This window comes from Carlito syrichta, unplaced genomic scaffold, assembly GCF_000164805.1.
Source record: "Carlito syrichta isolate Samal-C Ts95f unplaced genomic scaffold, Tarsius_syrichta-2.0.1 Scaffold288361, whole genome shotgun sequence".
NCBI classification, from domain to species: Eukaryota; Metazoa; Chordata; class Mammalia; order Primates; family Tarsiidae; genus Carlito; species Carlito syrichta.
Genome location: NW_007232457.1, coordinates 34143 through 49742, shown reverse-complemented (window position 1 = coordinate 49742; position 15600 = coordinate 34143). Strand labels below are relative to the sequence as shown.

General features: G+C 55.5%; 1 protein-coding gene across 1 annotated transcript in view; it reads left to right on the top strand.

The window, feature by feature from the left end:
* NAGPA (N-acetylglucosamine-1-phosphodiester alpha-N-acetylglucosaminidase) overlaps window positions 1-6291 on the top strand; it is a 9143-nt gene extending 2852 nt beyond the window's left edge. The window contains exons 4-10 of the mRNA XM_008053670.1: window positions 568-676; window positions 1655-1783; window positions 2521-2723; window positions 2809-2856; window positions 3450-3551; window positions 3634-3697; window positions 5540-6291. Of these exons, the coding sequence (XP_008051861.1) occupies window positions 568-676; window positions 1655-1783; window positions 2521-2723; window positions 2809-2856; window positions 3450-3551; window positions 3634-3697; window positions 5540-5747 (863 nt within the window). The 3' untranslated portion in view covers window positions 5748-6291. The remainder of the gene's footprint in view (window positions 1-567; window positions 677-1654; window positions 1784-2520; window positions 2724-2808; window positions 2857-3449; window positions 3552-3633; window positions 3698-5539) is intronic.
* Window positions 6292-15600: the final 9309 nt, after the last annotated feature.

The window sequence follows — 15600 nt, the reverse complement described above, 5'->3', positions numbered from 1 at the left end:
GGCTAATTTTTTGGATTTATTGTAGAGATGAGGTCTCGCCAAGTTGCCCAGGCAGGTCTCAAACCCGCGGGCTCAGGCAATCCACTCATCTCGGTCTCCCAAAGCACGGGATTACAGGCTGAGCCACTGAGCCCGGCCCACAGGCTGGTTTTGAGTGGGCAGGAAAGGCTCACTGAGGCGGCGATCTTAGAAGGAACAAGTCATGGGAAGGGCTAGGGAGCAGGACAGTTCCCAGTCAGAGGGAACAGAAAGTGGCTGCAGGCTGGTGAGGGTCCCTGGAGATGGGGCAGGAGGAAGAAAAGGCCAGGAGGTCCTGCTGGGCTTTGGGATCTTGTTCTAAGAACAGGGAAAGCTATCAGAGGATTTTCACCTGGAGGTGGATGTTTCTTGGTTTATGTGTAAGAAGAGCCCCTGGCTCTGTGGGGACCAACGGGGCAGTGGGAGGCAATGAAATCAGTGAGGAGGCTGCTGTGCGTCCCCAGGGGGGATGCTGGTGTCTGAGAAGGTAGGAGGTGGGGGCAGGAAACCCCAAGGGGCCAGTGACTAGCCAGGCTGCCTCTTCTCCAGGTTCCTTTAGCAAATTTGTGAACGTGATATCAGCCAGGACGGCCGTGGGTCATGACCGGAAGGGACAGCTGGTGCTCTTCCACGCAGATGGCCAGACGGAGCAGCGTGGGTGAGTCTTGGGAGCTGAGGCTGCTGGGACCCAGCTTGGTCCTGCTGAAGGGTCCAGCAGACCCCTGGCAGCCATCCTTCTGACCCCAGCTGCTCCTGGGATCCTCACACCCATCTGTGCCCCACCTCCCACTTGAAGAGGGTCCCCAGGTCTCTCCCATGTTCAAGAACTCATCACCCTCCCCACACTTCCCTCAGTGCCCCAGCGCTAGGCCTCATCTCTCCAGGGCCCGTTGAGGATGCAAGGACTGATCACAGCGTTAGCAGAGAAGAGATCTGGGTTCCAGTCCCTGCTTGGCCGTCGCTGGCTCTGTGCCACATCAGGTCACTTAGCCTCTCTGAGCGACAGATCTGTCCTCTGTAAAGAGTGGATTTGTTTGCTGTGGCTGCATAACTCATTAGCACAAACTTAGCTTCACACAACATCCCTGTGTTCTAAGCCACCCTCTGTGGCTTAGAAATTCGGAGCACTTGACTGGGAGTGTCCTGTGCCCAGGACATCCCACGGACAAAAGATGTGGGTCAGGCATATGCCTGGAGCATGAGAAGGGAACTTCTCCCAAGCTCACTCCAGCTGTTGGCAGAGCCCGGTGCCTCTGGGCCGTGAGCCTGAGGTCTTTGTCTCTTTCTACATGTGTCCCCTCCTCCAGCCCTCAAACCTTAAAGGGGTGTTGGGTCCCTCCCATGCCCCCACTTGTCCTCGACCTCAGCCGAAGCTCTGCCTTCGAGGCTCCTGGGGCCCTGCCCAGATAACCCAGGCCAGCTTTCCTCCCGTAAGGACGCAGGTGCCATATGACAACACAGTCACGGGCAAGATCTCAGATGGTCACAGTTTCCAGAGATCGGGACAGGACATCTTTGGGGGGCCACTTAGCAATGTACCTGCCTCCGTGGACATGGTGTCATCCACTGTTGGTGGTAAGATGAGTCCAACTAGGAGCCATGGCAGGCACTGAGCGACACCCCTGTCGTGCCACAGCATCAATCTATGGGAGATGGCGGAGTTCCTGCTGAAACAGGACGTCGTCAATGCCATCAACCTGGATGGGGGTGGCTCTGCCACCTTCGTGCACAACGGGACCTTGGCCAGCTACCCGTCAGACCACTGGTGAGCTTGTCAGGCCTTCCCTCACAAGGCCAAAGTCCACGCCTGCCCTGCCCGTCTCGTTCAGCCAGTATTGAGTGCCTATTGTGTGCCAAGCCCTAGGGGTTCAAGAGTGAGCAGAACCAGGCGGATTGGCTCATAGCTGTAATCCCAGCACTTTGGGAGGTGGAGGCGAGAGGATTGCCTGAGTCCAAGGGTTCAAGACCAGCCTGGTCAACTTGGCGAGACCTCGTCTCTACAGTAAATCAAAAAATTAGTCTGGCGTGGTGATGTGCGCCTGTGGTTCCAGCTACTTGAAAGGCTGAGGTGGAGGGGTCACCTGAGCCCAGCAGGTCAAGACTGTGGTGGCTGTGAGCATGCCACTGCACTCCAGCCTGGGTGACAGAGTGAGACTCTGACTCAAAAAAGAAATGAACAGAAAGCGCCACAGCCCCTCCCTCCCTCGTATCCCCAGCCCAGGGACATGGTCAGTTGGTCAGGAAAGATCTCCCTGGGGATAGTGGCATGAGACCTGAGATCTGAAGGGTGAGGCAGCAAGGCAGGGTGGAGAGCTGTCTGTGGTGAGGACACTGCATGTGCAAAAGCCCTGGGATGAAAGGGATTGTAGGAAGCAAAAGAATCCTTGAGAGGCCAGAGAAGTGAGAGGGGAGAGAGGTGGGGAGGGACAGCCCCCATGGACTGCAGGAGGGGTTGAGGAGCCGGCTGGGGTGGTTTCTCCTCACACACTGCATCCCTTGCAGCCAGGACAACATGTGGCGCTGTCCCCGCCGTGTGACCACCGTAGTGTGTGTGCATGAGCCCCGCTGCCAGCCGCCTGACTGCCACGGCCACGGCACCTGTGTGGAGGGGCGCTGCCACTGCACCGGGAGCTTCACCGGCCCCGGCTGCGGTGAGCTGGACTGCGGCCCCGCCAACTGCAGCCACCATGGACTGTGCATGGAAAGTGAGTGGGGGCTTCAGGGAGGTGGCTCTTGCTGGGCCCCGTCTTGCCTGGACCTCACCTGGGCTCTTTTGTCTCATCCCGGCAGCTGGGTGCCACTGCGATGCAGGATGGACCGGGCCCAACTGCAGCGAAGGTACCAACCGCCAGGTCCCCTTCTCCGCCCCGGCAGATGGGGGGAGGGTGGTCCCAGCAGTCCCAACTCCCCACTGCCTTGGAGCTTGCTGGCCTCTGGCTGCTGCAGCAGGTCCCACAGACCGGGCCGCTGAACAGCAGAATGTGTCCTCTCATGTTCTGGAGGCCACATGCCAACAGTCCAGACATTGGTGGCCACGCCCCCTTCAGCAGCTCTGCGGGAGGATCTGACCTTGCCCCTGCCAGCTCTCCATGGCTCCCAGCTGCTTGGTTTGGGGCTGTGTCCCCCATCTCTGCCCCATCACCCCACAGCCTCATGCCTTTTTGTGTCCAGACCCCCTCCATTCCCTTACAAGGACCAAGCCTTGGCTCCAGGGCCTGTCTCAAGTCCAGGCTGACCCCATCTCAAGGTCCCAACTTAGGGGCACCTGCCAGGGCCCTGCTTCCTAAAACTGTCACATCAGGGGCTGCCTGGGGCAGCCGGGGCCTTCCCCTTCAGCCCAGCTCTGCACACGCCTGAGGGCCATCCCGTCATACCCAGAAAGCCTCGAACACCAGAGGCCTTGACTTCCGTCCTCCTGCTCTCCCCCACAGAGTGTGCCCTTGGCTGGCACAGGCCAGGCTGCCAGAGGCCTTGTGAGTGTGAGCACCAGTGTCCCTGCGACCCCCAGACAGGCAACTGCAGCATCTCTGGAGGTACAGGCTCCTCCTGGGACCCCGCAGGTGAGGGCAGACCTTCCCTCTCCAGCCCCTTCAGCCTCTCCCTGGTGTCTTACAGTGAAGCTATGTCTCCAGCCATCCGAGGCCACCCTGAGGACGGGTGAACTCTCCTTTTTCACCGGGTGAGTGCTTCTGTGGGAGCCTGGGGCTAGGGTAGGAGGAATCTCCCCTTCCTGCGAGGCCAGGTCTCTGCCTGGGACTGAGTGAGGCTAGGAAGTGGCGTATGGTCCCCCAGGTGACGTTTCTCTCGTATAAGCATGGGGAGAGTCACAGCTGATGCTGGCAGCCACCTGACAGTTCAGGGGGATGGTGAGAAGGGCCTCGGGCTACCAGCCAGGAGGGTCGGGGAAGTCCTTGAAGGCTCATGAGTAATTTCCTCAGCTCCTAGAGCAGAGGCATAGAGATCTGGGGCGCTTGCATCACTGCTCAGGCCCCTTGTGTGCTCAGACCTCGTGTTGGTAATTTTCTTCCTATTTTCCAGTGTGGCGGGCCACAAACTTGATCACTATGAGAACTTATTAAGAGATTTCTGGCTGGGCACAATGGCTTATAACCATAATCCCAGCACTGTGGGAGGCCAAGGCCAGAGGATTGCTTGAGCCCAGGAGTTCAAGACTAGCCTAAGCAACATAACAAGATCCTGTCTACCAAACACAAAAAATTAGCCGTGCATGGTGGTGTGTACCTATAGTCCCAGTAATTCAGGAGGCTGAGGCAAGAGGATCACCTGAGCCTTGGGGGTTGAGGCTACAGTGAGCTGTGATTGTGCCACTGCACTCCATCCTGGGCAATAGAGTAATACTCTGCCTGCATAGGTTTGGGGTGGAGCCCGAGAATCTGCATTTTCAGCACCATCCCAGTTGAAGCTGATGCTGCTGGCCAGGATTCCACTTTGAGAAGCCTTGTTCTGGTGGCTCTCACCTCTGACAGCCCAGTCCCAGACTCTGGAAGTAGAAACTAGGTGGGGTGTAAATGGAAAGCTTCTAGGCCCTGGAGAGGGCACTGGGATCTCTCAAATCTGTAGACCCCCTTCCCTCCTGGAGCTCCTGGCCAGGTACACCGTGTAAAGCTCTGCAGGCTCAGGACCAGGCCTGGAGCGGATGCCCTGGAGCACCCAACGTGAAAACGCATCAGGTGGAGACTGTCAGAATCCCCTGAGCCACATGCCCCGGGCCTTACATCCAGGCTCCATGGGTGTGAGGCTTAGAGTCCCCCTGCCCTGCAGACCTGGACCCATCGCAGCGGTCAGCTGGGAGGAGAGCCGATGGGGCCTGGCAGTGGCCCAGCCCCTGGGCATCGTGTGTGTGGCTGCTTCTGCATTAGGGACTTCTGCCCAAGATTCATTCATATGTAAGAAATAAATACCCTGTCCTTGTCCCCTGCCAACTCCCTGTCTTGGAGGAAGGGGGACTGCTTCCCCCTACTCTGTCTGCTTTAGGGACCCTGGAGCACAGCCCAGAGCCTCTGAGCACCCAGTCTCTGAGGTCAGCTTCCCCTGGAGCTCAGGAGGCAAACAGATCCTTTCAGGCCCAATGAGGTCCCCAGCTGGGTTTTATTCTGCCTACACTGTTTTTAAAACTTTTTTAAATTAGCTGGGTATGGTGGCATGCTCTTACAGTCCCAGCTACTCAGGAGGCTGAGGTTGGAGGATGGCTGAGCCCAGATGTTGGAAGCTGCAGTGAGCTATGATCACACGACTGTACTCTAGCCTGGGCCCGGTCTCTTTAAAAAAATCTGAAAATCAGTAACATACAAGAAAAAGTAGGCACTCTTGAAATATCAGGAATTGTGACAGCACTGGCCTGCGTTGGGACTGTCCCTGGTGTCCTCTGCACATGACCTGTTTTGTCCATAACATTCCCTATGTAGTACCTGACTTAGTGCCACCTGTTCTGAGTGGAGAGGGGGAGCCTCTCCAGTGCTCATCTAGCAGCCCCCACTCAGGGCATCTCTTCTGCCCACAGGACCACCTGGCTGGCCCTGACCCTGGCCCTGGTCTTCCTCCTGCTCATCAGCACCGCGGCAAACCTGTCCCTGCTCCTCTCCAGAGTGGAGAGGAACCGGCACCTGGATGGGGACTACGCGTACCACCCGCTGCAGGAGCTGAACTCGGAGGTCCCGGCTGCTGAGAAGGAGCAGCCCGGGGGCGCCCACAACCCCTTCAAGGACTGAATCTGTTGAGTGACCTGTCCCAAAGGCTTGTCTGGCTTCTGCAGGGGAAGTTCCACGGTTGCTGGCCAGGATCGCCTGAGCAACCCCAGCACTGCAGCCAACCTTCTACTGCACCTGTGCCTCGGCCCCTGCAGCCCAGCAATACGGCGTTCCCTGGAGAGAGGCCGCCTCCTCGCCTGCCTGTGTCTGCTGCTCCAGAGGCCTGGGCCCTGGGAGGCCTGCGCTGCTGCCAAAGAGTCTCCCACCCCCCGGGGAAGGGGCTGCTGGGGAACCGAGCTCAGTGACCAAATCATAGCGAAGTGACAGAGCTCGGCCAGCAACCCCCCAGACCGGGTGGGCTAAAGGGATGGTCTCTGCCTTCCTAGCTCAGGGGACCCTTTCTCTGCAGACCTTGTCACTGGATTTGCCAGCTAGAATTCAACTTCCTGTGGTAGGAAGCTCCTTAGAAGAAGGGATGGGGGTGATCATGTTTACAGACCTGTTCTGTCATCCTGCTGCCAAGAGATTTTTCTATCACTTGAATAAATTGATATAGTAAAAGGAGCCACCAGGTGGGGTCTGAACTCTGAATCGGGGACTCAGGGGCACTCCTAGGTCTTAACACATGGAGCTTAACCTGAGACAGATCACAGCAGGTAGCCCAGAGCCAAGTCCAGCTCCCTGAGTATCTGCTTAATCCAGTGCTTCTCAAAGTCATGCACGCAAGTCATCAGAGGCCTGGGTTTTTGTTTTGTTTTGTTTTTTTGAGTCCAATGTCTTACTCTGTTACCCCAGGCTGGAGGGCTGTGAACGCTCATGGCTACAGCAGCCTCGACCTGGGCTTATGCAGTCCTTCTGCCTCAGCCTTCCAAATTGCTGGAACTATGTGCACTACCACACCCGGCTAATTTTTTTATTGTAGAGACAAGGTCTCTCCAAGTTACCCAGGCTGGTCTTGAACCCCTGGGCTCAGGCAATCCCCTCGTCTCAGCCTCCCAAAGTCCTAGGATTACAGGCATGAACCACCACACCCGGCCTGGTTTCTCTTTACAGGTGAGAGATTCGGCAGCCCTGGTGGACACTCACACAAGGCAGCAATATTGTCACAGCCCCAGTGGCGGATTCTCTTGAAATGTGACTTGCCTAGCTCTGTCAGTTTGTCCCTCCTGAGCCCAGAAGGTCAATGGCCCGTGAAGGGTCTCCAGGAAGTGCCTGTAAGGTCCCCATGAATATTTATGTCACTGCCCTTAGCAGCTTTTGGAGGACGAGTAGAGGGGGGAGGGGCTGCAGCTTTCAGTGGGTCCTCAAATAGACCCATACTCCTCGACCGTGGTATCACTGTATTAGTTAGCTATTGCTGCCTAACAGTCACCCCCAAAAGTGGCTTAAATCAAGCAGCCATTGTGTCTCATGATTCTAGAGTCAACTGGTCATCCTGTCAACCTGGGCTAGGATCTGTGGTTTCAGCTGGGCTGGAGTGGCAACCGCTGCTGCAGTGGCCCGGCTCCACCTGGTGTCTCGTCCTCTAGAAGGCTAGCTCAGGCGTCCTCTAGAAGGCTAGCTCAGGCTTAGGGCCAAGATGGAGGAGGCAGGGTTCCTGAGAGAGAAGCGTGCAAGGTTTCAGTGTGACTCCACTTCTACCATGTTCCATCAGATACAGCAAGTCACCAGGCCAGCCCAGACTCGAGGGAAGGAGAAACGGGCTCTGATGCTTCAGCTGTGGAGCCAGGCACCTTGGGGTCCCTTAGGCGTATTCCTGAGAGCAGTTCCCAAGCCTGGCTTCAGGTCAGGGTGTATTCCCTGGGAACATCCTACAGCTGCAGACTCTGGATGCTGCCCAGACCCACTGAACAGGAATCTTGGGGTGGGGAGAGGATCTTGGAGTCTACAGGAAGCATCCCCAGGGGTCTGAGGCTGAGGCCCCAGTGACAACTGCCCTAGATGATGCTTGGCCTGAAAGCCATGATGTCGGGGGGGGGGACACCTCTGTGTGTCACCTGCTGTGCTGGCAGCTAAGTTGGAACAGTGACAGTACTGTAAACTGGCTTAGTGGAACCTGGGCCCACAGGGAGTACAGCAGTACCCAAAGAGGGTCCATTGTGGCATGCTAGAGGGTCCCAGGTGAAGTGACTTGAACACTAGGCATTATGAGATCTCCCCTGTGGCCCCTGGGATTTCTCTTTAATTTGTCGTCACCTTTCTACCATCTTTGCCTGCCCCGCATCCAGTCCCTCTTTGATATAGATTGGATGTTGTTGTCCCCTCCAAACCTCATGTTGAAATGTCCCCAGTGTTGAAGATGGGGCCTGGTGGAAGGCGACTGGGTCATGGGGTGGATACCTCATGGATGGCTTGGTGCCACTCTTGGGGTCATGAGTGAGTTCTCACTATTTGTTCACTCAAGAGCTGGTGTGGCCACATTTATAATCCCAGCACTTTAGGAAGTCAAGGTGAGAAGATTGCTTGAGGCCAGGAGTTTGAGGTCAGCCTGGGCAACATAGTGAGACCTCGCCTCTACAAAAAAGCAAAAAGAAATTAGCTGGGTGTGGTGGCATGCTCCCGTAGTCCCAGCTACTCAGGAGGCTGAGATGGAAGGATTGCCTAAGCCCAGGAGGCTGAGTCGGCGGCGAGCTGTGATTGTGCCACTGCACTCCAGCCTGGGTGACAGAGTGAGTCACCAACTCAAAAAAAAAAAAGAGTTGGTTGTTTGAAAGGGCCGAGCTCCTCCTCCCTCTCTTGCTTTCTCTCTCACCCTGTGACACACCTGCTGCCTCTCCACCTTCCACCATGATTATAGCTTCCCGAGGCCTTACCAGAAACAGATGCCAGTGCCATGCGGAATCGTGAGCCAAATAAACTTCTTTCTAAATCACCCAACCACAGGCCTTCCTTTACAGCAGCACAAAAGGGACCGACACTCTCTTCTAGTACCAGCCCTGTCTTAGGTTGGGCCCCCCAGAAGCAGAGCCTGGGGCAAGGATATGAGAACAGGCATTGACTTGGAAGGTGACCCAGGAAGCACAGCCAGGTTACGGGGGGAGGGGGAGGACACCCTGCACAGTGTACATTTCATGAGCAGGTTGATACCGTAGGCAGTGGGGGTTCTATCCCACTGGGGCTTCAGTCTCTGAGAGAGACCATTGGACAGGCCTTAGCTGTCCCACTGGTGGGCAAGGACGCTGGGGTGTTTATCAGCCAATGCCCCTTCAGCATCCGTTGGGGGTTAAATCCCTGGCACCTCCCATATGCCCTACACAGGGCCCAAGTGTGCCCGGCAGCCAGAGGCAGCCATCAGAAAGCTGCAAGCCTTCGTGACTTCCTCCAGGCAAGGAGAGCACCCAAGAGAGGTAGCAGGGCACCGGGAGCCCTGACCTTGAGCCTGTCGTGTTGTCCTCAGGGCACTGCTTCTCCCCCATTCTCCACCCAGGTGGTCTGGCCAGCACTGTCTCCCCCCAAGTTCTAGGTGGGCCTCAGAGATTGGCTCAGAGATCAGCATCTGTTCCAGGACAGCCAGTCAGAGCCCATCCTGGAACTTCTGCTGGAATTGGAGGAAGAAGCTCTCTGCTGGGATGGACCAGCCTCCAGGGAGTGGGCCACTTGCAGGAGTGTTTAACCAACTCCTCTGCAATGTGGTAGAGACCTGACCTGAACCACAAGATGGAGAGTGCAAGCCAGGGTGGAAGAGGACCAGACTCGGAGCAAGAGAAAGAGAGGGCATGACTCAAGCCCCTGGATCCAAAATACCTGAAGGCAGTCATCTTTAGACTTCGCAATTACACGAACCAATGAATTCCCATTTTTGCTTGAGGCAGTTTGTGTTGGCTTTTGGGGGGTCTCTGGCAACCCAAAGAGTGTGATGCTCATAATTTAGGGGTGCAGGCATTTGGATTTTGTACCACAGAGTGTAGGTGGGACAAGCAGCAGGCAGAAGTGTCTCAGCTTCCAATACCTACCACTAGTGGTAGTGAGGACACGTGACACAAATCTACCACAGCTAAGGTCATCAAGCCGCAGATGTGTGGGTCAGGGACCAATGTGGACAGTCATGGCAGTGCAGGGATCCCATCCCCAACTCGGCTGGGACTGAGGACCCCGAGACATGGAGTATGTGGACCCTGACAACTCCGTGTGCTGGGCAGTGGCCACAGTGACACATTTCAGCTGGGGTCCTCGGCACAGAACCGTGTTCTGGGGAAGACACCAGCAAGGTGGGGGTCCCAGGGCCCATGGGTGGGCTTTCAAGGGTTCCTTGGGGGCTGAAAACAGAAACTAAATTAAAGTGCGTGTGTCTGCAGCTCTCATCGGACTCTCCAAAAAGTCCGTGTCTCCAAAAACATCTTGGCTCCAAAAAACTAGGTCAGAGGTTCCAAATTGTGATTTGGGAAACCCACATTCCTCCAAAATGCCTCGGTGGGGTTGGGCACTGAAGAAAGGTGGGGAGCGAGTGAAGGTGGGGAATCCTGGCAGCCACATCTGCCCCGACATCCCAGGAAGTCCCAGCTCCTTGCTCCGGGCCTCCCCAGCTCCCGCCTCTGCAGGGGTTCCAGTGGCCTGTGCCCCGAGGAAGAACTGGTCCCAGGGCAGCCTCTGGGCCTCAGGGAGCCCTGGGTGTGCTTTGCCTGCTCTGGCCCAGGCCCCAGGAGGCCTCTGGGAGGCACTGAGGCTCGACAGACGTCAGCGGGACCGGCAGCTCAGAGCTGATCCCAGCTCCCGCCCACGCTTGGGAGCTCTGCCTTCTCCATGGGCTGTTCTTCCTCAACACCCCCACACCCCCGCAGCGGCTGGCTGTTCCTTTAATCCCGCTGCCCACAGTTCCAGATAAATCCATGGAAGATCCTGGGACTGGAGGCATGCCCTGTACCGGGCAGGTGCGGGCAGTTAACCCAACCCCAAGAGCTGTGGCAGGTAGGGCTGAGTGACAGAAGCTGGGTGGACAGGTGACCCTTGAGCCACTACACAAAGGAACCACACCTGCCCTGCTCTCCCAGGTGACAGCCCCTGGCTGCCAGACCAAGACCAGAAGCTTTTTCAGAGTCCCATAGGGCAGCCAGCCCCTTCTCCATGCTCCAAGAGAGCTCTCAGGAAGGACAGGCAGTGCCAGGGACAGGGCACCTCACACCCCTCTGACATCAGAACCGTGGCCATCCTGAGATGCAGTGCTCCAGGACACCAGGTCTGGCACTTCAGTAAAACCCCGGGGGCAGGGCAGTACCTGGATACCTGGCAGGTGGAATCTCAGTAGTCCTGAGCAGCCCCTGGGTATCTGCATGGTAGCACTGCTGAGAAGCTGCTCATCTGTTTATGTATGATTTCACGTGTGACGTGTTTATAGTATCCCCTAAAACTCATGTCCATAGAGAGCCTTAGAATGTGGCCTCATCTGGAAACAAGGACATTGCAGATGTCATTAGGGAGCTCAAGACGATTACATTGTTAGACAAGAGATAGCTAGAAAAAGGCTAGTGAGTGGATTGCCTGAGCCCACAAGTTCAAGACCCACCTGGGCTACTTGGCGAGACCTCATCTCGACAATAAATAAAACACTAGCCAGGCATGGTAGCGCGTGCCTGTAGTTCCAGCTACTTGGAAGGCTGAGGCAGAAGGATCACTGGAGCCCAGCAGGTCGAGGCTGCGGTGGCCGGGAGCGGCCACTGCCTCCAGTCTGGGTGACAGAGTGAGACTCCAACTCAAAAAAAAAAAAAAAAAGGCTAAGCAGACAGACAGGCGAGTCCTCTGGTAACAATGTAGTGATCACCTGGCAGGCCTCTCATCTCAGCATTGGTAAACAAGCTCCCTGTAAACCTCTCAAGCTAGAGCTAAAGTCCTCACTGCTGGGATTGAAAAGCAACCAATCAGAACAGCAATAGCTCACAGCTAGTGCTAGCCAATCAGCTTGGACTTAGGGTTATATAAGCACCAGGTTTTTGATCCCAGATAGACAACCACTTCGGACCCCCTCCTGCTGTGGGAGCTTTTCTGTCCTCAATAAATCCTGCTTTCTCACCTTCCGGCTGTGCATGTCCCTCATTCTTCCTGGGCATGAGACAAGGACCTCGACCCTGAAGAGCTGCAGAAGATCATCAGAGTCGAAAAGCCATGCACCCCAGAGGGCTAGGCTTGCCAGCCTGTTAGCGCCAACAACTGGGGGCTAGGCCAGCACCCCTCCCAGTTGCAACACTCAGGGCTTGGCTGGCCAGCCCGTTAGAGCTGACACTTGTGGGGCTAGGCTTACCAGCCCCTCCACGACTCTTTCTGTGGCTTGGTTGGCTGACCCATTGGGCTGACGCTCTTGAAGCCCAGGCTGACCTGAAAAATCCGCATCAGCTGGACTTAGGGTGGGCCCTAAACCCAATGGTGTCCTTATAAGAAGATGAGCCACACGGAGGGTCGCCGTGATGTAAGGGGTGCCTGGAGCCACCAGGAACCGGAAGAGGCAAAGGAGTCTCCCCCGGAGTCTAATTCCAGCCTTCTGGTCCCAGAACGTTTAATGAATAAATGTCTGTTGTTTGAAGCTGTAAGGTAAACGAAACCAGACCAGGCAAAACGGCAACAAAGGAGCCAAGAAAAATTTATTAGCGCAATCCTGGGTGAGGTTCTCCGGTCCATATAGCTGTGGGCCGGAGAAGTCGTGCCCAGCAAGATGGGCAATGGGTTTATAAAGGGCACGCTGAGAAAGCTGTGAGGGGGATTGGGGAGAGTGATCATTGATTGGGACAGCTGTCGTGTCTGCTGGCGATTGGCTGAACAGGGTTGCTAGAATCGCTGTAACAGGTACTGGCTGGCTTTGCGGCTGGGGTCTTAGTTCCGGCCTGGTATGGGTTGGAGCCATCTTGTTGAGGCGAGGCCTGCCCCGCCCTCCGGTACCTCCGGCCTTACAGAAGACCACCAGGTTTGTGGTCATTGGTCACAGCGACCCTAGGACATGAGCACTGTATATTTGTGCTTTCTACATAAGAAACGTGAGCCTCCCTTCCACCCTCCCCAAAAGCCAATTTGCAACATCTTGAGGGTGTTGTCACACCTGTTGACAAAGCTCTGGAGTCTTAAAAACAACAGCTGGAACGTTCTTGAGCAAGTCTCGGAGAAATCTCCTATTCAGGAAGTTAACAACTGGGGTATATGCACACTGAACACATTTCATGCTTCCAGTTGGAGCAAATGACCAGGCAAACAAGAAAATGTTTCACAGGCTGAAACAGACTTTGCTGAAAAGAATTACACTATTCTCACTGAACAAGTAATTTTACACGGGGGAGGAGAAATTCCAGAGAGTGTAGGGTAGGATCACAAAAAACATCTCAGCCATGTGCAGTCGCTCACGCTTGTAATCCCAACACTTTGGGAAGCCAAGGTGGGAGAATCACTTGAGCCCAGGAGTTCGAGACCAGCCTGAACAACATAGTGAGACTTTGTCTCTATAAAAATAAATAAATAAATAAAATTAGCTGGGCGTGGTGGCGTGTGCCTGTGGTCTCAGCTACTCGGAAGGCTGAGGCAGAAGGATCGCCTGAGCCCAGGAGGTGGAGGCTGCGGTGAGCTCTGATAGTGCCCTGCACTCCAGCCTGGGCTACAGAGTGAGATCCTACTTAAAAAATAAAATAAAAGCCGGGCTTGGTGGCTCAGCCTGTAATCCCGCGCCTTTGGGAGGCTGAGGTGAGTGGATTGCCTGAGCCCGCGGGTTCGAGACCCGCCTGGGCAGCGAGACCTCATCTCTACAATAAATCAAAAAATCAGCTGGGCACGATAGCACACGCCTGTAATTCCGGCTACTTGGAAGGCTGAGGCGGAAGGATCGCCAGAGCCCAGCAGGTCGAGGTTGCGGTGGCCGGGAGCGGCCACTGCACTCCAGTCTGGGCGACAGAGTGAGACTCCAACTCAAAAAAATAAATAAATAAAATAAAATTAAATAAAATAAAAATAAATCTCACACTCCCCTTACGGTCACCTCTGGAGAAAACATTCTCAGACTGCCAAGGAAAATACCACTTAGAACACACTCTTTCAGATTCCTGGATTGGCCCAGAAAACAAAGTTTCTAAAAGAAAAGGTCTGACTGCACATAGCTCAGAGGGAAATCGTTTCTCTGCATCTCATTGTTTTCTGTGTACACACTCATGAAAAGCAGTGACGGATGTTCAGGAAGGAGCCAGGAATCTTTGGATGAAGAGGATTAGATCATTGTAATTACTGCTGACATTTTTGGAGCACTTTCTGTGTGCCGGGAGCTGTGCTGAGAACCTTATAGCCATCCTCTCATCTCATTCCACTACAACACAAAGAGGTAGGCACCGCTTCCCCACTTGACAGATAAGGAAACTGAGGCACAGAAAGGTTAAGACACCTGCTTAAGGTTACACAGCTACAGAAGGGAAAGTTGGGTTTGAACCCCGGTCTACATTTAAGACCCAGGCACCCAGACACCAGGGATCGTGCTGCCCACAGGTTGCTTCCGGTCCAGCCACAGGGATTAATAAACACGCCAGGCAAGAAGCCAAGGGCAAGGAGCTTCCAGCCTCCGGCTCTGGGGAAACTTAAAAGCCAGCGTGGAAAGAGTAGAGACAAGAGGCCTGGGTGCAGTTAAGAGGCCCGAGGACTCTGGGCTCCTGGATCCAGCCATACCTGAAGCTTTCCAGACCCACTCTCAACTGTCCCAAATACAGGACCCAAGGAATTCCCTTTGCTGCTTAAACCAGTTTGAGTTGGTTTGTCCTGAAGAAGAGCGCATGCTCAAGAGGAGAACCAAGAAGGCCTGAGGCTCTGTCCCCTGCTGTTAAGGCTGGACAGTTGACGGCAGACCCTCCTCTCTGGGATCGGCAGCTGCAGTCTCCGTCGGTGAAAGCTCCCCTGGCCTTTTCTGGACCTAGATAATAAATGTGCAGACCTCCGGGGCAACTTATCCAAAAATACTTCTAGAGTAACATCTAGTTTTTAAAGACAAGCTAGAAATTCATTTAAAGGTCACTGAAAATACTGCAAATTGCTCTCAGCGAAAAATGCCTGGTGACACGGGAGCACTTAACTTTGGGAACGTCTCCCTGCAATCGACCTCTCTCGCCCACGCACAGACACCTTGATGCAAGTTGCAAAGTTATAATGCGTATTTTGTTCTTATACCTGAGGAGCAGAGAATCACCGGAAGGCGGACCAGGCTCTCTCCCGTGGGGAGCGCTGTCTCTGAAAGCATGGCCCATTCCCCGCTCTGGCTTCAGGGTTGAGACTGGAATGGAAGTTAAGTCCTCGCTCTCCCCGCTCCAGCATGCAGAGCTTAAAGGTGACGATTTCTGTAAACCCAACCCCTTGGCCCAGGGACCGTGCCAGAGACAACAGAGCCTCTAGCTGGCCAATCACTCCACCACGCCCCACCCCTGGGGCGCAGTGATTGGTCCAGGCTGGACACATGATCCTGCTGACCAATCAGTACTCTTCAGCCCCCCTGGCAACTGGGATTGGTTCAGAAATTGACTTGGCGCGCCCCTCGGCTGATAAGACTCACTTCTGGCGTGCGGATTGGATCTTTGGGGAGGAAGAGGCTCCCTTATGTAGCCAAGCCGGGGCCAGGGGCGTGCACAGAACGTGATGCGTCCCCTGCCGTGCGGAAGGCAGAGAGAGGGGGGGAGCGGGGCTGGGCCCCCTTCCCTGGAGCCCTGAGGGTGACAGAGTGAAGACACCTCGGCCTTGGCCTTCCTTACTCGACGCCCGACGGAGATGGTTCTGCCTTGTAACCTACAGATCCCCTAGGCTGCGCACAGCCACGGCTGGAGCCTTGCCATCCGCCCCAGACGCCAGGGACCCAGGCTTCGCGGGAGTTGGCTTCTCATCCCGGCCACGTCCGGACGCAGGAAGCCAGCGGGTTGCCCTGAAACGCTCGGCCGGG